General features: G+C 35.3%; 2 protein-coding genes across 4 annotated transcripts; one reads left to right on the forward strand and one right to left on the reverse strand.

Moving 5' to 3' along the window:
- Positions 1-12,308: 12,308 nt before the first annotated feature.
- On the forward strand, positions 12,309-17,177 carry LOC113358365 (afadin- and alpha-actinin-binding protein-like). 3 transcript variants are annotated; one of them, XM_026601914.1, is made up of 16 exons: positions 12,309-12,457; positions 12,550-12,581; positions 12,669-12,780; positions 12,868-12,965; positions 13,875-13,971; positions 14,127-14,216; positions 14,331-14,393; positions 14,494-14,568; positions 14,649-14,714; positions 14,808-14,885; positions 15,351-15,461; positions 15,625-15,702; positions 15,816-15,935; positions 16,322-16,371; positions 16,448-16,505; positions 16,951-17,177. In XM_026601914.1, the coding sequence occupies exons 1-16, from the start codon at positions 12,425-12,427 to the stop codon at positions 16,957-16,959; spliced, it is 1,170 nt and encodes a 389-aa protein (XP_026457699.1). In that variant the 5' UTR covers positions 12,309-12,424; the 3' UTR covers positions 16,960-17,177. The 3 variants fall into 3 exon arrangements, with proteins under 3 accessions (XP_026457699.1, XP_026457700.1, XP_026457701.1); XM_026601915.1 differs by having other exon boundaries at positions 16,328-16,371; XM_026601916.1 differs by having other exon boundaries at positions 12,550-12,575.
- Positions 17,178-17,378: 201 nt separating this feature from the next.
- LOC113362001 (protein PLASTID MOVEMENT IMPAIRED 1-like) lies at positions 17,379-18,928 on the reverse strand. The gene is made up of 2 exons (XM_026605032.1): positions 18,276-18,928; positions 17,379-18,178 (listed from the first exon to the last, which is right to left on the reverse strand). The coding sequence occupies exons 1-2, from the start codon at positions 18,399-18,401 to the stop codon at positions 17,618-17,620; spliced, it is 687 nt and encodes a 228-aa protein (XP_026460817.1). The 5' UTR covers positions 18,402-18,928; the 3' UTR covers positions 17,379-17,617.
- Positions 18,929-26,929: the final 8,001 nt, after the last annotated feature.

Here is a 26,929-nt window from a genome sequence, read left to right on the forward strand (position 1 = left end):
AAGCCAGAGACAGCATCAAACTCATGGGAAATTCACCACTTAGATGTTAAGACAGCATTCTTACATGGTGAATTGCGAGAAGATGTGTATGTTGAACAACCAGAAGGTTTTGAAGTAAAAGGACAAGAGCATAAGGTTTATAAGTTATCAAAAGCTCTATATGGTCTAAGACAAGCTCCTCGATCCTGGAATACAAAGTTAGATCAAATCTTAAGAGAAATCAGATTTGTTAAGTGCTCTAAAGAAACATCAGTATACAGAAGAGAAGAAAAGGGAACGCTTCTTGTGATTGCAGTCTATGTAGATGATCTATTTTTTACTGGCAACATCCACTCTCTCTTCATACTAATAACTCTAAGATATCCCCATCAAGTGTAATATTTCGTTAGGCCTCCACATGTCAACACATATTTTCTTAGACATTGATGTTCCAATTTTAAGGAGGTGCGTACCAAAGAACCATCGTATCCATAACGTGACATGCCACAATCGAATAGTCCAACTGCCTATTCCCAAAGCAACTCTTCAACAACAATCTTTCAATATCGGGTGCGAAAATTGGCTAAAAAATTCTACTATGCAAACGTGGTTTGGGATAAAGGCTAAACCCCTCAATGAGGCCCAGGCGGTCATTATAAGTAATATTTGAAATGCTCAACACTAAGCAACTTAACATCCGTAGACAACTTATTTTGCTCTACGCAAAAGATGAGTAACCGCCAGAAACGAGAACTGTACTGTGCAGGAATTCACATAATATTACGGTAGATGAGCGCAAGATAGAAAATCGGGTCTCTAAAATCTGCATATCTCATCGGAATAAGCCACTATAATGAAATTTAAAGTAAATAAATTGAGGATAAATGTAAATGAAATAATAAATAGTGCAAAATTATGTAAAAATAGGTATGAGTACATAAATGAAGCAGGGAGAAAATGCATTAGGAGGGAAATACATGCGTTAACGACAAAAAAAGGGTCGAGCTATTTAATCTAAATCGCCAGTATAGACTCTATCTCTGGCATTGTCCACATGACCACTCGATAGGGAGTCTATCGCTATACGCGTTTCACATAGAGGCACGACTAATTTTCCAGACACATGGTATAACAAATGAAAATTTGTTGTCTCTCCCATAATAATCGGCCTTAAAAAAAACCATCAATATAACTTATATTAGGGTTATACTTGTGATGACACATAACTAATAGGTTATATTAGCGTGGACACTAATATAACCCATAAAAACCTTGATACAAAAAGATACGGTAACCGCGTCGGACACATAACCGGATACGAAATGGTTAAGGCACTTGTCCGATATGTGATAGATACCCCACATCATGTGCCTTATAAAAATCAGACACTAATTGGAAACTTTCAGAGACGCCATAAAATTGGTTCGGAAATCATAATAAACTTAATGTGACACTAATTTATTCTATTTGTAAAAACAAAATGCTAATTTATTCTCCTTTTAATCAAATCAAAATATTATTCATGAAAAACTTAGCATTATTTTATTATTATTAATTTTATTTAATATATATATTCCCCTTCTTGCGACATAATCAGTTCCCTATCCGCTTCAGTTCTCCTGGCTTGTTCCTTATGAGGCTCGCTTGTAGGATAGTACAAAAACATGTTCAACTAATATAGTAGTATAACATTGGAGTTTATCTTGTTAGGCTTTCAATTAGTTTTTTTATATTAGTACTATTTGTCCAATAATAATGATAATTTAACAAAAATTCCAAAAATAAGAAACATCCCCTTGGTGTTTCTAGATTATATTTGGTCATTAAGATTTCAAGAAAATAAACTACATAGCATGCAAGCGAGCAACAAGCGGCGTCGCAAGCCCCTTTTGAATTGCAAAACCTATCCTATTAAAAACAAACTCTCTCGAACCGGGGTCGTGACATTTGTGCATGACTTTCTGAACTCTCTTTAGTAGTCCAACCGCCTCTAAAGCCAAGAAACTGAAAGTATCAAAAGAAAAGGGGATAAAAGCATATCCATTATCAATACATGCTTTCTCATGCTTCTCTATCTTACCTGAGGAAGCCTTAGCGTTGCCTGACCAACTGTAAAAGTGCCATGTCCAATACCTACTAACGGAGAAACCCAAGTAAGGTCAACATATGTGTGTTTGCCATTAGCCCATCCAAAAATAAGAACGTCCGCTGGCCTGAGTGTTGATCTCCCCTCAAGTGGGTTTGTCAAAAAGTTGACAACCGCTTCTTTCTTAGCTGAAATACCATCTCTCCATAACACATCATACAAGGTATCTCTCAAATGATCATGTCTGTATTCGAAACCGGGATCCACCTTAAAATGGACTGCGTGTTACCCATATGTGTCTAAGAAACCTGTGATACATGCCGGACAACGTGAATCTGAAAGGTATAAAGGAATCATTAACCTGTACCTGAGGATGGACCGGTATTCCACGGGTGACATCTTCTGTCCAAATCCCTCAATCAGAATAGCAAGAAGAAAGTCCCGGGCATGTGATTCTTGTAGACAACCAAAGACCGCTTTCTGTCCATCTAATAACTCATACACTCTATGTATGTCTTTAACCACTTTACCAAAAAGAGCACTCGCCAGGTTACTTTGTGTTTTAAGGGGGTGGTTTCCTTATTAGTGAAGCTGCTAAAGTCATTATCAGGAAGAGTCTCTTGTAGTGCCTTCAAAGCCTTATGAAAGTTTTCATCCATGTACTCTACTCCACTCCCCCTTAATATGTGATCTTGCAGACCCCAGGATTGCACACGTGATGCTAGAAAGGCATATTGAGACGCCTCTTTAGCAGTGTATAAACCAAGGCCCCCATATCTGATAGGTAAGGTGGATAACCTCCACTGTAAATCTCCAAAGAACGTCCCCCCACAAACCACAACACCCTCTACCACCTCTCTCAAGCCTCTATAAAAAATATCTGCTACCTCTATGGTGTGGTCTGGGCAACAGATCTGGAGCCCAAACAACAGCTTGGAGATGCCCATGCATGCACGTAGGAGTAAAAGTTCACTTTGAGGATTGCGAATCTTGGATAAAACCTGCATTAAATCTACTGCCTTCTCTGCTCTCCGATGGAAAGTCCCTTCACAAACCCATTATCAAGGTTGACCGCACCACCTTGATCTCATTATATGGCCTTGAAATTCCAGCAGGAAACACCCCGTCTCTTATCTTCCGTCCATCACAAGAGGGCCAAAATATTTCAGTTTTATTAATATTCAATATAAGCCCCAACTCAGGCTCTACCGTCTGGACAACTGTGAGTGCATTTTCCACTTCTTAAGTGTCCCCAATAATAGGCACCATCCAGATACCAAGCCTGGAAGGATAATGTGCATTGTACATTTATCTTTCCTATAAGCTGATGAAGCACCAAAGAAAACAACAACGACCCTAAAGGATCCCTTTGTTGCACCCCTTTAGACGAATAAATATGATAGTCTCCCACATACAATCTTGCAAGTTGTCCATACAAGTATTCAACCCATGACGATATAGATGGACATAACTTACGCACCTCAACAAGCATGGCTGTTCGGTCGACTAGATTAAAGGCATTAATAGAGTCTACAATTGAGATAGTAAGGCTAGCATTTGCATGATGTTTACTGACATACCTGTTCACAACGTGTAGGATTTCCTCCGCACCTCCTGAAACACCAACTCCAAACTGAAAATCCTGTAAATAATATGCTATGTCTTTGCCAACCCCTTCATTGCCACATTGGATACAAGATGCCGCCAAATCGTCCCAACAACAATAGGACGGATACTTTTGTCCGGTTTAAGATAATTATTTTGTTTAAATAAATTATGCAATCTTATTTTGATGGGTACATAGTATATATATGAGAAATTTCCTGTTTGGTCCAAAGATCCGACCCGGGAGTAGTGTCTAGTCCAGCGGGATAGAACAATTATCCGCTAGTCCAAAAAGGTTTAAAATACTGGAAAATTACTAGCCTACCCTCAACATTCATGCGTGGGTTAAAACTGTCTCCTCCCACTTCTTCTTCTTCTGCCTTGAAGAAAAAACCGACTGCAACTCCTTCATCTGAAAAACGATTTCGGAAATCATTAATTACAGAAAAATCATCAGTTCCTGACCTAATCAATTACATAAATCATCAGTTCCTGACCTAATCAATTACATAAATCATCAGTTCCTGACCTAATCAATTACATAATCATCAGTTCCTAACCTAATTTTTATTCATTCAATTAAAGAGAAAAAATGGTTAGAACTATCAAGCGGACAATTACAGAAGAAATTGTAGAAGAAACCCAGATAAAAAGAAGAAGAAAAAATATTGATGATTCACCAACACAATCCTCCCCTGCGGCTAAATCTCCGACAACAAGGAGTATGAGTAAAGTTGGTACTCCGTCACGAACAAATGTTCCTCAGGTAGAAGGTAAGAAAAAATCAGAAGAAAGTAAAGCCTAATTTTGTACTTCATATTGACATGCAATACTTAAAAAACTGTTGTTGAATTTCATATTGACATGCAATACATATAAATATTTAATGCTGATGAAAAACTGTAGATATGTAGTAATGTTCAACTAATATACTACATATGCTCAATAGAATCACTACATCTCTGTATGTGGTGTTTGTTTTACATGTTTTCAATGGAATCACTAAATATTTGTATGTAGTGTCTGGTATACATGTTTTCATATGTTGTATATGTAACTTGAGACAACATATTGACATGCAATGTGTGATTCATATGTTTTTTGTTCAATAGAAACACAACATCTCTGTGAGTCATATGTTTTACATGTTTTTCATCTGTTGTGTATGTAATTTGACACAACATATTGACATGCAGTGTGTGATTCATATGTTATCAATATGTTGTCTTCAATTTGTAGTTATTGATATGTAATGATAGCATCTCAAATTGATATGTGTGCTACATATTATTATCTGCCTGTAATATGTAATGTGTACAAAACTTTTGGTTTACAAAAACAGCAAAAACCAAAGGAAAGAAAGCAGCTGCTGCTCCTGAAGCAAAAAGCAAAAGAAAAACAGCAGCGACAACTACTAAAGCAAAAGGAAAAACAGCGACAACGGCTGCTACTCCTTCACCAACAGCAAAGGGGGACAAAGCAGTTGTCCTGAGAGCTGCTACTCCTTCTCCAAAAGGAAAGGGAAAAGAAAAAAGGGGGAAAGCAAAAGCGCTCCTGAAAGAAGGTTTGTAATGTTAAAACTGAAGATAATTCTTAATAACATATGTTTATGAGTATGTAATGATGCATTGTTGTGCTTGTTTTTGGTATTAAGTGTTTTCTGAAGACTTGGTAGATATTACAACTACATATTGATGATGTCACTACATATTTGATATACCATATTGATATGTATTGTATTAGTTTTTGGTTCTTGTTATTGTGTAGGTGCTAATAAGCGTAAGAAAGGAGCTGGAAAACCACGAAGTTTATACCGTGGCGGTTTCAGGGGCTTGTGGGGGCTTGCGAAGACTATTAGGACCACTAAGAAGGCTATTGCGAAGTCCACTGAAAACCTTGAGTTGAGTGAGTTGCAGCTGAAGATGATTTCTGAAGCATCATTCGGTAACCTGTTCCTAATGTTCTGGTACACAAGATGTTCCATCACAGGTGAATGATATGTACTAAAAATCTCATTTTGATGTTTCATCACAAGATGTTCTGGATGTTTCATCACAAGATGTTCTGGATGTCCCCTCGCAAGATGTTTTGGAGGTTCCATCACAGGTGAATGATATGTACTAAAAATCTCATTTTGTGTAGTTAATATTACACTACAAATCACTACATACTGATATGTATATCAGTATGGTAGCACTAGAAATCACTATATCATACAATCATATACCACTACATGCTTTCAAAAATGATTAGGTGATGTAACTATGTTTTATGCAATATAGATATTTACATATTTTTTTATGTTGATTAAAAATGCAGGAACAGTTTAGCACAAGAAGCCAGAAACAAAAAATGGTAAAAGTGAACAAAAAGCGTGCTACAAAGCCCGAAAAGCAGCAGGTAACAACACCCACCAGACCTGTTACTCGTTCCCATCCTGCAAAGAAGGTAGATGATATATATGAGAGTGGAAGTAAGTTCTCACCATCATATAAAGGACCGAAAGCTGCAGCTGCAGAAGCACTACCACTAAACAAAAAGAGAAAGCTTAAATTGCGCAAGTATTTCCGGAAACTGACTAAATCACCATTCTATAATGACATGAACGATGAACAAAAGAGTACTCTTTCCACATACATCAATAATGCAAAAAATCTTAGGTGAGTTCTCAATTGACACTTTTATATTGATATGTACTATTAGTTTGTGTATGTACTTTTGATATACATACATATTTGTATAAAAAATACTGAGAAAGACATATCAGTATGTACTGTTACACAAAGAATACTAACCTTTACGTCGTTTATTTTCTAGCTCAATTGCTTGGAGAGTGGGAGAAGGTGGTCTTTGTGTAAGTGGAACTACAGTTGATGACTTGGTGCAGAACGATTTATTAGAACAAGATCTTCTCAACTACGCACAATACAAGCTTAACACCAAATTTCAGAATGAGCAACCGATGCACGAAGTATACAGGAAATACTTGCCTGTGTTGCATCTGGATCCATCCGCTTGGGTAAGTTGTTATCTTACACTGCATATTTACTACACACATATTCAAAAATTAAAAAAGTATGTAGGGGTAGGTATACTACATATCAATATTGCATAAAACAAAATTAGATATAAACTATTTCAAGTACATCCATGTTTTCAGTACAATGTCGAGTTCCCGGATAACCTCAAAGGAGCAGCACATGATTCTGTTTACAAACCAATATTGGCGATGGATGAAAGTATCAAGAAGATTCTTGTACCAATGTGCCACCACAATCTTCATTGGACGCTACTTGAGTATGACTGCGAAAAAATGGTGTTCAACCACTACAATTCTTCTAAGGCTGAATGGGGAGGTATTTGTTATCCACACGCCTGCAAAATGGCAGATTACATGTACGTACCTATCAACGTGTACTTGATGGAGAAGGACAAAGTAACAATGAAGAATGTAATAGTGAATGAATGTGAAGCACCTCAACAAGGGGGATCGCCAGACTGTCTACTGTTTGTGATGCATTTTATGAAGATGATGTCAAAAAGAAAATATGTGGGAGTGCCTTTGGGAGATGATGAAGAAGTGCAAGCGAAGATTCGTAACAAAAGGGTCCCGTTAGCATGCAAATTGCTGAAAGCATCTCCACCGGAAATCAGTTGGCAGATGACATAAAAATAGTCTTACTTGCTAAAAGTAATCTGACAGTACATATCACTATTTAACTATTTTCTTTTCTTTTTATTCTTGGTTTCATTTCATTTCATGAGTTCAAGAATGTTCAAAAACATATATCTAATATGTAGTGATTTTTAATTTGAATTTGGGTTTAACTTTAATGTAGTGATATTTCAATTGTGTTACTTAAACATGATTTTGTGTTGTTGATACGAGGGGGCGCTGCCCCCTCGACCCCCGTGAAGATGGTGAATCAGCTGGAAAACCAAAAGATGTTCTAAATAATCTTAGTGGAAGATGGTTAAACCACAAACCAGTACATATTTAATTGTTTTCTTGTTACAAACATCTAGTATGGTTACACTACAACCACTACATATCAGTATGTAGTGGTAGATACTAACACTACAATACTGACATGTAATTTCAGTATGTAAATACTTCACTACTGCTGATAGATAATGACATTTTGATAGACTTAAAAACATATTTCATTATTCGAAAATAACTACAATAACTACATTTTGATAGACTTATAATGTTTCAAAAACCAAAAGATGTTCTAAGAAACAACAAAAACAGTATTTTCAGTACACTTGTAATGTATGTACTGTAAATGAAATACTTATTAACCAAATTCAGTTGGTACTGACAAAATCAAAAGAAAAACGGTAGAATAGAACAAGGGCTAGAGGAAAGAATTGTGGAAAAGGAATCTGGCAACATCATCGATATAACATTCTGCTGCACGTTCAAGCCTGTGATAAAAGAAAAAGAGAAATCAGAACACTACTTGCTTAAAAGTACATTGTATTGTATCAAACTTACTTAATTAAGACATTAATATGTATCTGACTGAAATACATACCTGACACAAAATCATTCTTCAGAAAGTTCATACTGTCGGATAAGATTGCATGTTGCCTTGTTGTGATGAGTCTTCAAATTACAGTTTGAACACTTGACAGATTTTCTACTAGTCTCAAATGCAGACTTAAAACGTTTCCCCTTTTTCCTGCCTGGTGGAGACCTAATTACTTCTGCTGGGAGAACGATATCATCTACGTGATACTCATCGGGCCTGTGAGAAAAAAACAGTATCATATAAATGGAATGAACCACAACTACATATGAATATGTACACGGTATATTGTTCCTGAAAAACAAATATAAAAAAATGTAGTGGTATCTAACATTACATATCAGTATGTAACATCCATATGTAAGTAGGTTTATGTTGACATTTCCTCCAGATCTAGTAATAGCTGACAAAATGTACTGATTAAAGACACATACCTGTCGTGGTTAGGAACGGGTCTAATAGCTATTGAATATAGCTTACGAAAAGTGGTAACTTTGAAATAATCTTCAACGTATAAAGAATCCTTCCTCCAGATCTAGTAATAGCTGCAGTAGCGTGCGAGCATGGAAAACCATAAACGCGCCATCGTTGGCAAGTACAAGTTTTTCTCTCTAGATCTACCATATGAGATCTGCACAGTACATATTCATGTGTTATTTTTCAGTACACCTAATATACACAGTACATATTTATATGTTCTCACAGAAACATGGTACTTAAAAAAAAGAAAGAGAAAGTAAATAACATTCAGATGATAGAGATTAGGGGTAAACGCTAACCTTGGAGAATGCACTTCATAACGATTAGCATCTGACTGGCTAACTTTCCAGGGACGACCAATTTGGATGTGTAGTTCAAGCAAGGCTTGATACGTAGGGGTTAGCAGTTCTAGGTCCATCAAGAGACTCTCTTCACGACGTTCTGACATCATTTCCATCATACGTATCCTACACGACAAGGGGATAGCAAAGTCTGTTATACTAAAAATATACGTAGATTAACAGAACATATATGCTAATACTGTTACAAAAAGAAAACTAATATAAGCTTGTACTGTGACTAAGGAAACTGATACAAACCTGATCGAGTCAACGAACGCACACGCATGTAATTTCTTCTCTTTGTTAATCCAGCTATTGAACGATTCAGCAACGCTAAATGAAGTGTAACCATAACTACAACCCTTGAAGAAAGCATTGGACCAATTTTATTTTGGAATGTTGCGGCAGTAGTCAGCAACCCAAGGCCTTCCCAAATTAACCATTTCTTGAAGACCTTCCTCGTATGTTGCAGGAGAAAGAGCATATGTCGCCTTTCGGAAAGCATCAGTCACTTCCTTATACTTTTCGTCAGACTTTGCGATAGGTAAGTTTTTGTCCAAATGGAAGTAACAATATCTTTGATGAGAATCAGGGAACTCTTTGGGAATATATTTAACCAACCCTTCACCTCGGTCAGTCATAAAAGTGATTGGGCGATCATCATTCAAAGCCTCCTTCAGTTTCTTGAAAAACCATTCCCAGCTGATATTGTCTTCACCAGGTACTAAAGCAAACGCAAGCGGATAAAATCCTGCAAAAAGGAATTACTAGTTATGTTAAGCAACTAATATTTACACTACATATTGACATGCAGTTGGTTTACCTCTTTGTTGATATGTGAAAACCTGACACTACATAATAACATGTTAAGCAACTGATTGACACTACATTTTCACATGCAGTATGGTTTATCTCATACTCAGTAAGGTCAATATGTAGTATGTAGTATGGTCAATACTCATTGTCAGATAGTGAAGTAAGATCAATATGAGTGATCTAACTACCAGACACTACATATCAAAAAAAAAAGAACCAGTTACCTTGATTACCATTAAGACATGTTGCTGCCATGAGACCTCCTTTAAAAGTTCCAGTGAGAAATGTACAGTCACAGAAAATCATGGGATGACATAGTTTATATCCCTCTATACAAGCTCCAAAGCAAACAAAAAGTCTATTGAATCTTTTTGTAGCATCATTGAAATCGAAATCAATAAATGACCCAGGGTTTGTTTCCCTAACAACATTCACCCATCAAGCAAGATCAGTGTACGACTTAACATCATTACCAAAAATCTGTTTATGCGACAACTCAATTGCATGATATGCGTGGTGATACTGGATTTCAATGCCACCACTAACTTTAAGATAATCTATGATCTCTGCTGGTGTTATGCGAGGGTTGTGCCTGACCATCTCATGAATTAGACTGTTCATGAGTTTTTTTTGTAACTCTTGGATTCTTCAACATATAACCACCTCCACAGGTGTGCCTTCCCACATATTCCTTTATCTTAAAAACATCAATAGAACTACCAATGGCAGTTGCGTGAAGCTTCCATGAACAACCTTTCACACTACATACGGCGGTGAATCTCTCAAGGTCATTCTTCTTCTTAATTACCTCATATCCAGTTCTCATGCAGTATTTTTGGCATGCTATACGTACGGCATCAACACCACCATAGAATAATTGATCTGTATCATCAAAAATATTATCCCAACCATCTAAAAAAAACACTCTTGTGGCTTCTTTACCTTCTTTCAAATAACTATTCTTTGCACTGACAACTAAGTCTGTATTACTGTCAACTTCCATACGCCTAGACGCGCCATTTGAAATTACATCCACATGCAAATCAAAGAAAGCTGATTGCTTTGAAGAATGTAATGCAGAGATGCCCTGGAGTGTTACATCGGCAAGAATAGGAACTATCGCTTAATTCTGGAAATAGTTAACCAGAATAGTCGTTGGAGTCAACCAGCTCCACATATTACAGATGCAAAATTTCAAATCCTCTAAAGTTTAAAACGATGTAACCTCATATGCAAAATGATATTGCTTATGGTATACATGAGAATAGATGGAGAAGTCTGGTTTGGGACCAACGTCAGACATGTTAACCCTGTAAATGATCCAAAAATTAACTAAGTCTCTGAATGGATATAAGTTATACATATTGATATGTATTGGCATCTACTGTATTGCACGATACATACTAAGAGCGTAGGCTATATGTAGTACGTATTGGTATGTAACATGTAGAATAACTAAGTCTCTGAATTCCTATACGTTATACATATTGATATGTATTTGTATGTAACATGTAGAATATATTTTACAACATATCAATATGTTTTGAGTTTCATCTTCTATAAATAGAAGAACTGCAGCTATATCAAAAAGAGAATACAAAATTACTACACGATCTATCTAACAAAACAAACCTATATAAAAAAATACAGTAAAACAAACCTATATCAGATTACAAAGAAACTAAAACAGAACAACATCAGAGAAAAGGTGATTATAGTAACATACATTGTTCGAATCTTAGATTAACCTAATTCGATTTTAAGATACCTAATTGAAACACACAAAAATCACAATGTAAATCGAACGGAAACTGAATTGAACAATATAAATCATCACAAAACTGAAATCATAAAAGAAAGATAACAATGTACATCATAGACAACTATTCTGATAGAAATCAGATCAGAATAAACCTAATTATTCATCAACATTCCAAGAACAACAGCAGAGGACGCTGATTTACGAGATAAATACCTTGTTCGAATCTGATTTCGAAGCACAGATGATTTACGAGATAATAGCTGTGATTTACGAGATAAAATACTGTGATGAACCAAAACGCAGGAGCAGAGAAAAACCAAAGAGAAACAATCTGAGATGAAAAAAAAAAGAGAAAGAAACTGAATTTGATTTGTTCGTGGAGTTGCAGAAAGGGTATTTTTGGTACTTTTAAAAAACTTGTCTTGTGTGACCCGCACGTTTTGGACTAGGGAATAAATATTCTGGTCCAAAACATGTTTTTGGACCAGCGGATAATTTTATTCTAGGGGTGGATTAGAGAGTAACCAGTACTGGGTTTCCTGGACTACCTAGTAATTCCTAGTATATATATAGGTCGCCATGACCCGGTTTTTCTTTTCGAGATTTTGCGTGTACCGGGTCGTGGCCGTATCGCGTTTGTCGTGCAGCACAGGATATAACCCAACCCATCATCGCTAATTTCAAATTTTCACTTAGTCTCACACACTATTTAGATCTCTCTCTCTCTAACTCTCTCTTAAAACTCAAACCAAAGACTCCACTGAAAAATTCATATTCTCTCTCTAAACATCTCCATTACATAGCACAAAGCTTTTATCAAATGGGTTCGACTGAAGCCGACTTCGATCATAGAGTAAGAAATCCATAAATCTTGATAATGATGAAATCTTATCTTCTCGCAACTCTAATTTCTCAGTTAATGGTGTTTGTCAAATTCTTTTGCAGGCATCTAACAACCAGTCGAGTTTCGGGTTAGGGTTAGTTTTCTTTTCTTTATTTTTAGCAGGGTTCAGTCCAAATTCGTTTTTAGGGGTTTTAGTTGATGTTCATTTTTGTTTACACAGGGAATATGCATTTGCAAATACTGAAAACCTAGATCATTGTGCAAAGTATTTGAATCAAACACTCGTTACATTTGGATTTCCTGCTTCCCTTGATCTCTTTGCAAATGATCCAGTAAGTTTTCTTTTCACTTTCTATCTTCATTTGTGCGTTTTCATTCGAATATAACTTAAATTTTATTATTTTTTTTTATGTATTTAGATCTCAATTGCTCGTACTTGCAATTGTATGTATTCACTTCTTCAACAAAGACAACGTGATATCGAGTTCCGAGAATCTACTAATGAGCAGAGACAGAGGTGAATGTAATTCTTTCGTCTTCTTGAGTTTACTTCAAAAATTATGTAGTATAGGAAAATTGAGGAAATTCGATATTTCTGTTTTACTTTTTGATTGGTGTATTCATGTGTTATGTCTCCTCAATCTTGGAAAAAGTTCTGGATGCGATCCTCTATTTTAATTGGTGTCTGGTGAAAAATATCAAATGTAGGTATTAGTTATTAAATTTTATGCCCTCACTTGCAATGTGGAGGGGTAGTTGCTTGATTAGGGTCAATGAGGACCGTTATGACCTTCTCAATTGGCCATTTGGTCGAATATTCCCCCAGTCTCTGTCACATTGTTCCTTCTGTTCCGTTTCTTTGGTTGGCTATTCTTCGTTTCTGTTTTTTGAGTAGCGAAAAATAGTAAAAAGAATTTTTCAATACTTTTGCCATGTGGAATAATAATGCTGACACTAACAGTACATAGTACTTAGAGGAGTGCGATTTTGTTCACCCATTTGCAAGGGGGTAATCATCATGAGCGAACCTAACTTTGCATGTGGCCTTATACTTTCGAAGAATAAGTAACCAGGAGAAGACTGTGGTCATTGTATAGCTATAGCCACCAACCCAATAAGAGGGTAACCTCCATAATACACTTGATGCTATTGCTTTTTTGAAATGTCTTTCCCAATTAAGGTTGTAAGCTGTAACTCAGTATAAATGACATGTATGGTGCTAATTGTAATTCAAAGAATTTTTTTATTGTTCTGTGGATAACCATTAATATTCTATGGAGTGTCAAAGTAAGATATAACAAAAAGTAAATGTGAAGCATTTCTTTCATTCATTGCATTATGTAGTGTAGTTTTAGGTTGTTAACCTTTCTTACTTATGTGGTTAACTAGCAGTTTCCTAATAATTTTTTGTTTTCTCATGTTGTAGGCTGCTATCTGACATGTCGAGATTAGAAGCCAAAGTTGAAAGGCTTGAGGCGCAAGTAGCAGTGAAAGATCGAGAGTTGGCTACACTAACCAGAAAGGTTTGAATTCTTAGGCACTTAGTTTCATAAACTTATCTTTCGAGAGTAAATATATAGGTTCTGTTCTATTTCTAATGGTGGATCAAGGATAATTAATTCTGTATCTGTTATGTTAGAACCATCATATAACATCCCACGACTTTTTACATGGTTAGGAAGCTAAAGCTGCTGCTACCTTCAAGGCCCAAATTGATAAGTTGCAGCAAGAGCGAGATGAATTTCAGCGGATGGTCATCGGTAATCAGGTTAGTGACCATAAGTCGTAAAGTCAACTTTTCATTCTTTATATGTTCCACTTTGTTATCTGTCAGTGTATTATTTCTGACAGTCATCTCTGTGTACTCAATGAAACTTGAAAGCAAGTTCGAACTCAACAGATACATGAAACGAAGAAAAAAGAAAAGGAGTACATAAAGCTGCAGGTAAGATCATATTAGCCATCTCAATCCTTATGAAAGCTTGTCCGTAACTTTTTCCTAATGGTATTAATTCCATAAATGTGTATAACGTGTTATTCTGCAGGAGAGGTTAAATCAAGTTTTAATGGAAAAAAAGAAGGAGTCAAAATCAGGCATGGAGATAATGAATTTGCTTCAGGTACTCACATGCCCATATGCAGTAGTACGGGAATGTCATGTGAGGCATCTAACCCTTTGCTTATATATCCATCTTTACAGAAAGAAGGGCGTCAACGTGGGACTTGGAATGGAAAGAAGGCTGACAGTGACTTTTATAAAATGATTGTACGAAATACATGTCTTCATTCTAATTTATGAATTTCTTTTGGCGCATATTGCTTGTTAGCTCTTTACTAACACCTCTTGTGCAATCAACAGGTGGATGCTTATGAGGTGAAGAAGAAAGAGCTTATGGCCGAGAATGCTGACTTGAGGGCATTATTACGTTCAATGCAGGTACCTGACTAACTGTGAGCAGTGTTTGAGAGTTATCTGTTATGCTAGCCTGTATCAATTTGATAGGCTTGTATTATTGGTATTGATTACTGCAGTCTAAAAACTGGGAGACTAGATTTATCAGCAAACTTTTTGTTGTGTGGGTCAATACAGTTGATTGTAGGATATAATATAACCTATTCTATAATCAAAATAAATGGCTTTATAAAACATGCTAACAATGTAGCTTATTTCTTGTCTCGGTCGACCATGGGTTTCTTCATTTCCTTTGAAAGGATAGAAATTGCGCAAAAAAAAAAAAAAATAAAACAAAAAAAAATCGGGTTGAACTTCCTTTGATAAATAATCATTTTATACATATACTTGTACATTTACTCCCTTGTTAATGTAATTGCTCTTTGTCTACGAGAATAACAATGTCTATAGGGATGCATTAAACTACTACCAAGTTCTTGATGTTTGCAGATGGATATGCGAGAGTTCTTGAATGCTCCAAATGGGTTATCTAAACAAACTTTGTTTGACAATGAAAGACTTGATGCTGATCCACCGCAGTCTCCATTGGGTGGTACAACGGTATTATTCAGCCCCCTTTTTGTTTATATTGCAAATTGATAGTCTGGTGGGATTTTTTTTCTTTCTTTTTTGTCGTTTTTATGTCCTTTTCATAAGTTGACAGTTTAGATTTATTGTGTATATAATGAGGATTTGTAAATTCGTTTATCTGTGTAATTTCCAGGATGTCTTTGACCTACCATTTCCCATGGCTAGAAATCAAATTGAAGAGAGCCTGCGAACTAAAATGACTTCCATAAAGGTGAATAGATTGTTACACGCATTTTTATACCCATGTATTCTTTTTTTTTTTCCATAATACTATTGTCTTCAAACTCGTCTCTCATCATATCACATGTATTTATCTGTTCGAAGGAGCGGATGGTTCAACTGCAAGATGCACAAAAAGGAGCAGATGTTACATCAGAGGCAAGTGAGAGGGAACTTGAACTTGAAGCTCAGCTCGTTGAGGCAAGGAGCATTATCCAGGAGCAGGTGCTGTAATTTTCTGGTTATGTAGTTTTGATATCCATCTTTCTGGCGTTATTGAGAATTGACTGTTTTTACATTGGACCTTCATTAGTTAGATATCAAAGATATGTTGGCTTTTTCCTTTCTTGAACTATCTTGGTTATTTCTATATCCCCGCGTCTAGGTAGTAGTTAGCAGAAATGCGTATTGTTTTAAAGATGTTGAAATGTTACCAAGATACATTAAGACTATTGGTGAGCGGTGGGTATATTAGAGTTTGTAGTTGGCATTATCATCACTTCTAAGACATCTCTCTGTCTCTTTTATTAGTTGTTTTTTTTGAAATTTGCATGGATGTGTTAGTCCTGTTTGAGCTTTCCATTGGTTTTTTCTGATCATTCTGTATTTAGATGCAGGCTTCGGTAATGTCCAAGCATCTGTCCAAATCTGAGAGGCCGAGGTAGCAACACGACTTTGTTTTGGATGGCGGTTCTTCAGTTTCTTGCATATTTATGCACTTTCATTTATTTATGCAGACGAATGAATGACCATTTAGATTCTGGCAGGGAGTTAATCCTTTCAACACCAGCTAAGGTATCATTGTGTCCCTTCTCTTCGTCTTTCATTATCTTCAGACAAAAAACAGAAGTGCAACTTTCTTTTATCTATTTGGGATAAACAGGAAGAAATATATTTTCTTTTCTTCTGTGTTATTCGTGTTTTTGTAAATAATGACAGTCAAACAGACCTCTTTCCTAACGAACTTGATTCGTAAAACTTGACCTCTTTCCAAGATAAATCCCTAACTGCATATATTGCTTTTGAGGCCAATACATTTATATATATATTTTTTTTATTGATGAAGTACATATATTGAATTTAAACAAAATAACTTGCTATAAGAATTTCTTCTTCTCAGTATAGGAGCACAATTTTTGAATCCTGCTATTTGAAATTCTAAAATTTAGTTAAAAGACTTTCTGCAATACTCCCAGTGGTGTTATTCGTTACTGAAATTTGTTCCTTGTTGTTCTTCCAGGGAGTCTAGAAACATCAGTAGAGGTTTCTTCGGAAGCCCTGAGAGTCCGTCATGCCAACAAAGAACTAAGCTTGTAAACTTCTGTAAACTTACTCTGATTGATAGCACTAATTAAGGTCTCCTTGACCTTTGCAATAGACATTGTAGGATAATTAGCATACTGTATTATGAGATTATTTGTTATCGAACTCAAAACTGCCTTTTATTGAAATTAGTTGTTTATATGAGAGTTCGTATTTGCATCCCCTTTCCCTTTTCTACTTTGTAAACCCCCCAAAACACTCAGGACTTCGTTGTATAACTGAATATAAAATCTTAACTCTATATGAACATTTTGTACATTGTCAATAGAGAAACTCAGATTTCTATAAAGAGGGAAATGAAAAGTAGGCATGGTATAGATGAAGCTACTTAGCATGACGTATCAGATAATTTTGTGGGGTGCTTAGGTGCAGAAGTTGGTACGCAGGAACTGTGGTGCATATTCATGTTTCTCTGATGTTTTTTTGCTTTCTTAGTTGTTCCCTAACAAACTAACGGATTCAAGGTTCCAAGGGTTAACGTTTCCACTGAATGCATTCCCTAACAATTTCATTAGAACAAGAATTAAATTAATTTGAAAATAATTAATAGCGTTTTGTTGAAGACAAATCACTTATTACTACATTCATGAAGCAAAAGCAAGATTAGGGTTCCTGACACATTTCCAACAGGTACAGTTATATCTCTCTTCACAACTTCTCAAAGTGACACTCCAGATATGATTTTCTTCGTCCTTGATTTCCATTTTTCTAGCCCTGATCTTCGCATTGGGTCTCTGAAAACCATTCCAGATGCCTGCAACATGAACACCCTCGATGTAGAACCCACTTTCTTCTGCAACAAAAACCTCAACTAACCCAATCATCACATCTCCAAAAGATTTGTAACTTTCTTCTGGATCTCTCATTTGTATCAGCACAGCAATAATTATACATTCTTTTCTCGTCTCTGCTCTTTTTTCTTTAGCGGCCTTTCCTTTTGCGCCCATCATAATGGATAAACCCTCCAGAGCCAAACCTTCCATCTTCTTAATCGAGTTTCTAAGTATGCTCTCCATTAAATTCTTTTCAAAACCACGTGACACCTTCTCAGTTAAATTTTCGCACGCAAATTCCCCCATTGGCATTGATTCGAGCAACCAACAGCACATATGGCTTTCACCCATGGATGTCATTTCTTGCAAGACCTGTTCAAAAAAAAAAAAGAAACAAAGTTTACACGATTATGAACATTTCTTGAAGGAGAATAGACGATCTCTACAAAGAATTAGAGTAAACGTAAACCTGAAAAGCAGTACTAGATCCAGTTTCCTTGTACAAAATTTTTGGGGCAGAAATCTGCATGACCATTCTTCCCCAAGGTCTACTTTTATTGGTGACATAGACATATTCCCCACTAACAAGTCTCATAAGCTTAGATTCTAGGAGAACATTATTGCTAATCCCACTTCTGTGATCTCCTTCGAGCTTATCATTTTTTTTTTTTCATTTCTACTATCAATATAGTCTCTAAGATTCTTCTCTATATCTATCCATTTATTAATTTGAAGAAGATCGAGTTCTAGTTGCCGGACTCTTTTCCAATAAACGTATGCTGCTTCTTTCCCATCAGTGAAGTGATTCTGAGGATGTTGTTCGGTTGGGGGAGGAGGAGGTGGAGAGCTCGGTTTTTTGTTGGAAGTATTTATAGAGATATAAGAAGAAGCCTTCTTTGAGACCGGTTTGATCGATGGTCGGATATATGTTTTTGAATCCTTGCAAAGAAGGTGACAACAAGTAATGTAAAATGATTTGAAACCTGAACAGTTTGTTGAAACTAGTACTGGTGAAGAGATTTATGATTTCTTGTTCTTGTTTGATGTTTCCATTTCTTACTCAGTTTCTCTTCATACATTGATGATGCAAAAATAATAATTCTGTGGAAGAGTTTATATTCTAATATGCGGAGATGAAATTTGTATATTTTTGTATTTGACTGGTTCAAATTATTTAACGTTGTTTGTTCAAATTGGAGGATGATATGGAGTTTGAATTTGATTTTTTTGGTAAACCTTAAAGATAGGCATCATTCCAATCGGATATAAAAAGGAGTTGCGATTTTGTATGAAAATGCAGAAGAGGTTGTTTTAGGATTATTATTACTACAGTATTATATTTCTACTTAACAAGAAATTTTATCGAAACTCGAAACTAAATCATCAATTTAGACAACTCAAATTTGAACCTTTCAGGTAGAATTTTGGGTATAATCTTGTAGATACTGCTGAGAGGTAAAACATGCCGGCCAGGCCTTCCTTTCATCAACCTAGGAAGCAGGCAAGACTTCAACATCCTACTTGGACTCCAGCCATACCCAGCCGAAGCCTTAGCCTAGTATGTGTTTGGAGAAGGGTTCATGAAACAGTTAAAGATAATGGATGATAATTATGTAAATATTAGTAAAGTGAAGGGCATGATAATAAATCTGATTAGTTATTAATTTTAAAGTGTATTATTTTTAACAAAAGTCAAGATTTAATCGAGTCAATATGGGTACGTTATTTTCGTTTATGAGCCCCTAAATTGGACGAAAGTTACACCAAACACTAATATTAGACGGCATGTAAGTACCAAAAATCTATTAGTCATTTTTTTCTTCTTTTCTTTGTGGCTTTTAAGTATCTGCCCATAACTATGCTCAACTGATAAAAAGAAAGATCTAGAAAGAAACAGTGTCTTATTCGCATTTCTACAAATAAGATTAGGAGAGCAAAAATCATTCATCAACTCCCCGAAGCCGGATCTTGCCGAACCCTTGCCAAAATGAAGCTTCATTATGATCGAGGGACTTCCAACTTGTAAGAATGAAGCTTCATCGTGCTTGGCCGACTCGCAGCTTATGCACATATCTGTACACAATTGAAATTTCTTATTATCAAGCGTGAGATTCTTAATAACAATGCCTTATTTTTTGGTAAACAAGTTTTGGCCCAAATAACCTAGCTTATTTTCTTAGTTGCACCTGAAGAACCCTAAGAAAAATTGTGCACGATTAATTTTCTTGGTTTCTTTCCCAACATAATAAGGTATATGAAATATGGGTGCGTATTGCGTAAATTGGCGAACTTGACAACGCACTGTAACCATTCCCTTTCTACCATGGAAAAATATTTTCTCTATTATTAAGTACTCAATTTCTGCTGAAACCTCTGAATGTTTACCTTTTTTTTCCCTGAATCATATATTTAATTGATAAAACTAAAAAGGAGTCACAAAAAATTAGAATCAAAACAAGAGGAGCCAACTACATAGGCTCAATAAAAGAGAAAATAACTAACTTTTGTCAGACCAAAGAATTAATAAAATCCTAACAAAATCTGTAGTATGTAACTCCTTGCATTTCTACCCTAGGAAGAAAATTTGGTCTTCCAATGAATATTTTCTTTCACCTGCACCAAGTCTTGTTCCTTTTTTTTGCTGCTGTGTCTGCAGAAAAATTTACCTCCCTGAGATTGTGTTGAAATATGACAGAGGATAAATTACTAACTGCTTTCTGCCATCTCACTCTGATAAACCATGGAACTTGATTTCAGGCAAAATTTTCAAGTACTGACTTAGAATCAGAACACAAAATGATGTTTTGCAACTTCCATTCTACAACCAATTCCACAACACACACTATTGCATAATGAATGTTTACTTCTCAGACGGCTTACTTTCGAATTTACTTCCCGGTGGAAACCCTAATTATTATGCCCATAGCGGCTATCACCAATTCCGATGACATCATTTTTTCTTCTTTTAGAGTTTATTTTATGCGTGTCGTAGGTGCAGCAAATTACTTCAGCTATCTTCTACCATAATAATAAGTAATATGCAATAAATAAGGTTCATTCCCATAAAGAACAGTGAGTATTCAGTGTTTTTTTTTTTTATAGGGTTCAAAGCCCAAATGTTATATTAAAGTTTAAACCTCAAAGAGGTCTACAGTCTACTACCTACAAGCCCGGGTAGTTAGGAAAAGAAAGATAAAAATCCCTCCACCCCGATATTGGCGAGTTTCGAACTCAGGTCGCTGGTATCATCACCCAACAAATTTACCACTGTACCATACTGACATCTGCAAGTATTCAGTTGTTATGAGAGGTTTTTTGTTCATATTGTAAATTAAATTATAAAATTAATTAAAGGTTAAGTTGCAAGCAACAGAGACAAATGTGATCGAGGAATCCTTCTTCGTTACTAAAATCATCGAGTTAATATACTTATCTATTTTTCATTAATCACAGGTTATCGCCAACTGTAGGATAACATGTACGCTTAGCTATTCCCGAAATTCTTTTTCTCAGAGGATAATAAGTTTGCTTTACTACTAGATTTTATCCATATAAGACACCAAAAAGTACACTCTCAAGATGTAATCCACTTGAATGCTTTAGGATGTGTGAATTTAGGTTTGATTATATCAGTTAAACTCAGTATGCTCGGTTCACTTACCAACGTTATTATTATACGCGATTTTTTTCATAAAGCAAGATCTCACGTTATCTACTTACGCTTTTAGCATTACAGATTTTCTAAATATTTACTATCATTAAAAAACTTATTTAGTTGACGACCTAAATAATCAATTGTCATCATTCTTTACAGTAAAAACAAGCGATAATCATGTGAAAAGCTCAAAATAGTTTCATACAATAATTCATTATGTCTAGAACTTAAAATTCATCCCCAATCGAATAAGTGTTAACTAGTCATAAATTTAGTAAAACCCATGATATAAGAGAAAATAAAAAATCACTATGATAATCAAACCGTTATGAAACCACAACTTTCCTTCCTTGTGTTTCATTCTCCTCCGAAGCTTGGAACGTAGTGTGTATAGATCCTCTCAGTCCAATTAGAATCGTTTTTTATATAGAAATTCAAGTGTAAAACTCCTCATGCTCGAATTCTGGTTGAAAATTAGCCAAAAATAACCAAAGTAAGTCGCTTCCAAATCTAGGCCTGAAGTTCGCGAACTTAACTTATGGAAACGTGTCAAAGAGAAATCTGTCAACCATATAAAAAGTACATAAGAGAAACTTCTTGACTTGGGTTCACGAACCCATATGGTAAGTTCCTGAACTAACTATATACAGGAGAGGTGTTTATGAACTTTTCGTCGTTTTTCTCATAGATCATTCGTTTTGCATCGAATGACCTTGTTTTTTGTCCTTTAAATTCGTATTTTCGTTCTCTACCAGACAGAGGTATTAAATTCTAGATTTGAACGAGTCCCACGTGGTTCCATTTGTGGGTTTCACTTCCTTAACACTTTTATAGCCATCTCCATTGATTTTTTGGATGAATTACCTAAAGAAACGAATAAATTGAGAAAATAATAATAATACAAGGTAAAATGCAAGAAATCTAAATAAATATATCCCTCAATTCATGTAGATTAAGCACTTATTATTACCTTTAAACTTTCTACCAGTTCAAAGTCAAATATAATATGCTTCAAATTTCTAACATGTCCTTCAAAATTATCTAAGAACATAACCTAAAACAAGGTAACTGGATGAAACCTGTCTAGTTGAGTATATACCCAATTATAGAGCTCTCCAACTGACACTTTAAATTTGTAATGACAGACATTGACAGTGTCGGGATACAAATTGACAACCAACAGGGCTAGGGGTGGACCAATAGAGGTGGACCAATTTGATCACCTTCCATACACCACATGATTTGATAGGAGTAGAATCACAAAAGCAACATCCAATGACTAGATTTTAATGATCCACGATTGGTTGACAACTCTATTTTAGACCCAGAAATACAACGACTAATGATAATAACACCCAAATAATTGTACAATTTGTGACTTGGTGAGCAGTGGACTTCCGCACCAAAGGAAAGACAAACACTCCAACAAGCATGGTTCACTCGTAACTAGCTCATATTCCAAGGCCAATAACACGGCGATGCATAATATGAAGTGAAGCTGTAATAGCTTGTTGGGGTTGCAATTTAATCGTATCTAAATCCTTAACTTATAATTTTATACTAATATAAAGAAAAGGGGTAATTGTTTGGTGAAGTCTTTTCACATGACAATAATACCCCCGTTAACCAAGCTATTAGTTAATATTTGTATATTTACAGGAATGCCATTGTTTTAAAAATGGATCAAAAGTATTAAAACTTAGATATCTTCAAAAATATACATCAGAAGCTCTTTAAATTATCTATATAATGAGCACAAATAAGGATACTAAATTTTTATTTTAAGAATTTTATTTTTCATTATTATCAAATTTGGTGTTGTTAAAAGAATCCAATTCAAACAAGTACATCGCACATGTGGCCTTACTAGTATAAAAAAGGAAAAGGGGGACAACGATCAAATACTTCGTTTAGAACTCACGACATTATTGATATGGGGATCTTTGATTAGTTTGACTTTTTTGTTTTGCTTTATTAATAACATACGTTACTTGTTTGATAAGAAAAGATTTTCAAATTTAATGCTTTAGGTATAGAACACTCAATAAGTTAAATTATTAACAGAGTTACATTGTATATGCAGCAAGTATACACCTGCTGCCACTTTTACGAGTGCCAAAGGTAGGAATCCTTGGATGGGCGGCCAATATGCCAATATTTCGAAACTTTCGACATTGCTAATGGGCGCTAGATCAGCGAAAAGGGTGCAAAAATTCATATAAAACAGAGGATTTTTAAGTCTGTCTTATATGAGTTTAGCGTCCTTAATTAACCGCCACGGAAATTTTTAAGCATTTTTACTGTGAAATATGCCATACAATTTGTACAATATTTTGATTAAATGTTAAATTCATAGTAATTTTTTAAATTTTATCGGCATAAAATTTTGATATTTTTACGGAGTTTTATATTATTCAAACTTGTTAATGGTATTTGTAAGAAAATATCAAATTTATATAAGATATACTGAGATGTAAGCCCTGAGAGGAGACAAATATACAAAAAATCTAAGGGTATGTCCGGGAATTTGGAAATGGAATAACATAATCAAAGATAGTGTATCTTCATTTAGTTTATGATAAACCTTGAGATTGATCAATTTTAACTCCACTTGTCACTACACCATTTTTCCAGAATAGCAACTAAGATGTGCAACAGCTCTTACGCAGTTGCGAATTCGCAACTGATTTTGCAAATGCTCTAAAATTCGTAACTAATTATAGCAGTTACGAAATTTGCAACCGCAATAATCCGTTGCGAAATTTTGGGCCCCGTTACAATTTGCAACGGCTGACAAAAACAAGCGTGCAAACCAACCGTGTGTAAGGTAACACCTGAATTGCAGGCGTGCACACCAACAGTGTGCAAGGTAACACGTTATAACCCTGGTTTCTATCCTTCTATCCCATTTTCTCTTTCCATTCTAGAAACAACTCCTTCCTCCTCCTTCTCCTCCCCATCCCCGTACTCATACTCTTGCAATTTCTTACTCTCTTCTTCTTCATCATCATTATCATCATCGTTGGTCAATTGTTTGACTTAAAATCCTTCTTTCAATCTTTCTAAATCTACCAACATAGATAAATAGCAGATTTATTTTAGTTTTGATTTTTTTCATTATATTTATCTAATTTGTTTTTGTTTTTGTTTTCGTGATTGACGGTTAATAATTATAAACGGGTGAAACTTGTTCTCGCATAATTCGTATGAGGTTGGTTAATTTGATTCTGATTTTAAATTTATTTATGACTATGGATCTAAGGATTTGATAGATTTTGGTTCACTGGTTTCTAGTCTTTGTGGGTTTTTAGGGATTTTTTTTTGTTTCAATGAGATTGAATGGGTGTTGTGTTTGACAGGAAGCTGATTTGGGTGATTTCGAGATGAAATAGATGAAGAAGAGATGGTTAATGCTGAGAAGAAGAAGAAGTAATGAAACAAATTATTGATGGGTTCTCGAATTGGTTGATTGTAGATCTGAAAATGAAGAAGAAATGGGTTTATGAAGAAAGAATATGGTTGAAGGGAGAAATTGCACCAGATTCATGAAGAGCTAGGGTTTGGTGGTAATGAACAGCTGAATGGAAAATGACTTTTAAGTTGATTTTAGTTTGAACTCGAGTGTGCAAATCAAGAGTTGTTTGTAGTGGTTGTGTTCAAGAGACTCAGGAGGAATCAAAACAGCTGTTTAAATGGGTTTCTTGAGCTGGATTTGGATTTTGAGATAAGATGAATGTTAGGACAGGGATGAAGCAATTATTGTTTGTGGTTCTGGTTTGTGATGAATTCAGAAAGCGGGAAGACATTGCAACTGGGTTGGTTGTAGCTGAAGATGAAGTTGCAGGTGCAGGGTCAGATGCAGTTGGATTTTTTTGGTTCTGGATGCTACAGGGAAGAAGGTCTGGAGATTGTAGGCTAAGGTGTTAAGAATGGATGCAGTAGTGAATGAATGAGTTAAAGGATATTGATGGAGAATTTGTGTATGCCAATGCATTTTCAACTGGCAAATATTGTCCACCAATGCTCGAGGATGTTGCGACAAGAATATAGCATTGGCTGAACTGAAAACCGTTGCGTCAAAAATTTCGCAACGGCTGGCTGCTGTTGCAACACCCTTTTGCAACTGCTGGCAGCCGTTGATAATCCCGAAAAATGGTGTAGTGTGCGTAAGTATAACAGGTATAGTAGGAGCAAGTGGCAAAATAGGCTTTAAAAAAAATTAAATCGTGGAGTTTGTAGCTCTATCCTAGTTTGGGAAATGGGGAAACAGGTTTTCAGGAGAATACCATAAATTCAACTTTTTAGCCTCCGAAAACCAAGGATTGATTACTATCCTTATCCCAACTTGGAATAAAATGTAAACAAACACTTTTCACACGTTTTTCTTTTATTTTCTTTATTTTTTTTGTTTTTTATGATAACCCAACTTGGGTTGGGATATCCCAATTCCCAAACACAATCAGAAAACTACGGTTAAATAATTTAATTTTAGGATTTTAGGAGGACAAAGTTGCTCTATCTGCCTTTTACCACGAGTTATTTCGTAGATACGATCTGATGGTGGAAAGGGGGGGTGATATTACCACTTGGGTTGCCTGCAGGCTAGGTTAGGTTAATGAGACGCTCCCTCCTTTTTCAGGACAAATCATATAATTTTTTCATGCTCCCTCACTTGGAGGAGGTAACGGTTTGAATCTTGGACCTTGTAATTGCTAGTAGTATTTGGGGCCACAACTAACCACTATACTAACCCATCAGAACAAAATGAATAAAAAAAAAACTAAAAGGAAAACAAAAGAAAAAAACCTTTCTTGTTTTATTGAATAAGTTTAAGTTTATGTCTTTTTTTTTTTATGGTTAAAAGAATATCATATTCACCAAAAGAAGAGGTATATGCTCCAAAAAAAAAAAGTACAAATTTTTTATACCACAAGAACATCCAAAAAAGGAAGTCACAAGACGACTCAAATGTCTTTTTTTTTCTTTTTGTTTTCTTCTGTAAGTGAAAATTCATTCAAAATAGTTAAGAGGAGATCAAAGTCTATAATATATCTAAAGTAGAGTTATCTAATATCCGAGTAGCCGGCTCTAAGATATTAGATTTATTGGGCCGACCGACCGAGCGAGGGAGGGAGAACATTTTATATGGTCATTTTGTGTAAAATATAAGTGATCAACTGATACAAAGAGATTGGAAATGGTCCGGGACGAAAAAAAAAATGTGCCTCTGAATCAAATTTTTCTTTTTTTTCTTTAGACATTTTCGTAAATAAACAGAAGAGGAATGGCAAATAGATATTAGTCATTTTCGTAAATAAACCAAAGAGGAAGGTAAATAGGTATAAGAGTCAAATTGTATTATAATTCCTTATATATTATATTTTTTCAGGGGTATAATTGGCAAGCAAACTAGAATATAACATATCTAAAAAATCTGTGCCTTGGAATTTTACAAATTTTGTCTCATT

This window comes from Papaver somniferum, chromosome 3, assembly GCF_003573695.1.
Source record: "Papaver somniferum cultivar HN1 chromosome 3, ASM357369v1, whole genome shotgun sequence".
Taxonomy (NCBI): domain Eukaryota; kingdom Viridiplantae; phylum Streptophyta; class Magnoliopsida; order Ranunculales; family Papaveraceae; genus Papaver; species Papaver somniferum.

Excerpts from the sequence above, each read along its gene's own strand:
- LOC113358365 (XM_026601914.1), top strand. The coding sequence starts at position 12,425 with ATGGGTTCGACTGAAGCCGACTTCGATCATAGA. Across the intron at positions 12,458-12,549 it reads AAGCCGACTTCGATCATAGA|GCATCTAACAACCAGTCGAG; the intron begins GTAAGAAATCCA and ends ATTCTTTTGCAG. Across the intron at positions 14,886-15,350 it reads CATTATTACGTTCAATGCAG|ATGGATATGCGAGAGTTCTT; the intron begins GTACCTGACTAA and ends TGATGTTTGCAG.
- LOC113362001 (XM_026605032.1), bottom strand. The coding sequence starts at position 18,401 with ATGAGACTTGTTAGTGGGGAATATGTCTATGTCACCAATAAAAGTAGA. Across the intron at positions 18,179-18,275 it reads GATCTAGTACTGCTTTTCAG|GTCTTGCAAGAAATGACATC; the intron begins GTTTACGTTTAC and ends TTTTTTGAACAG.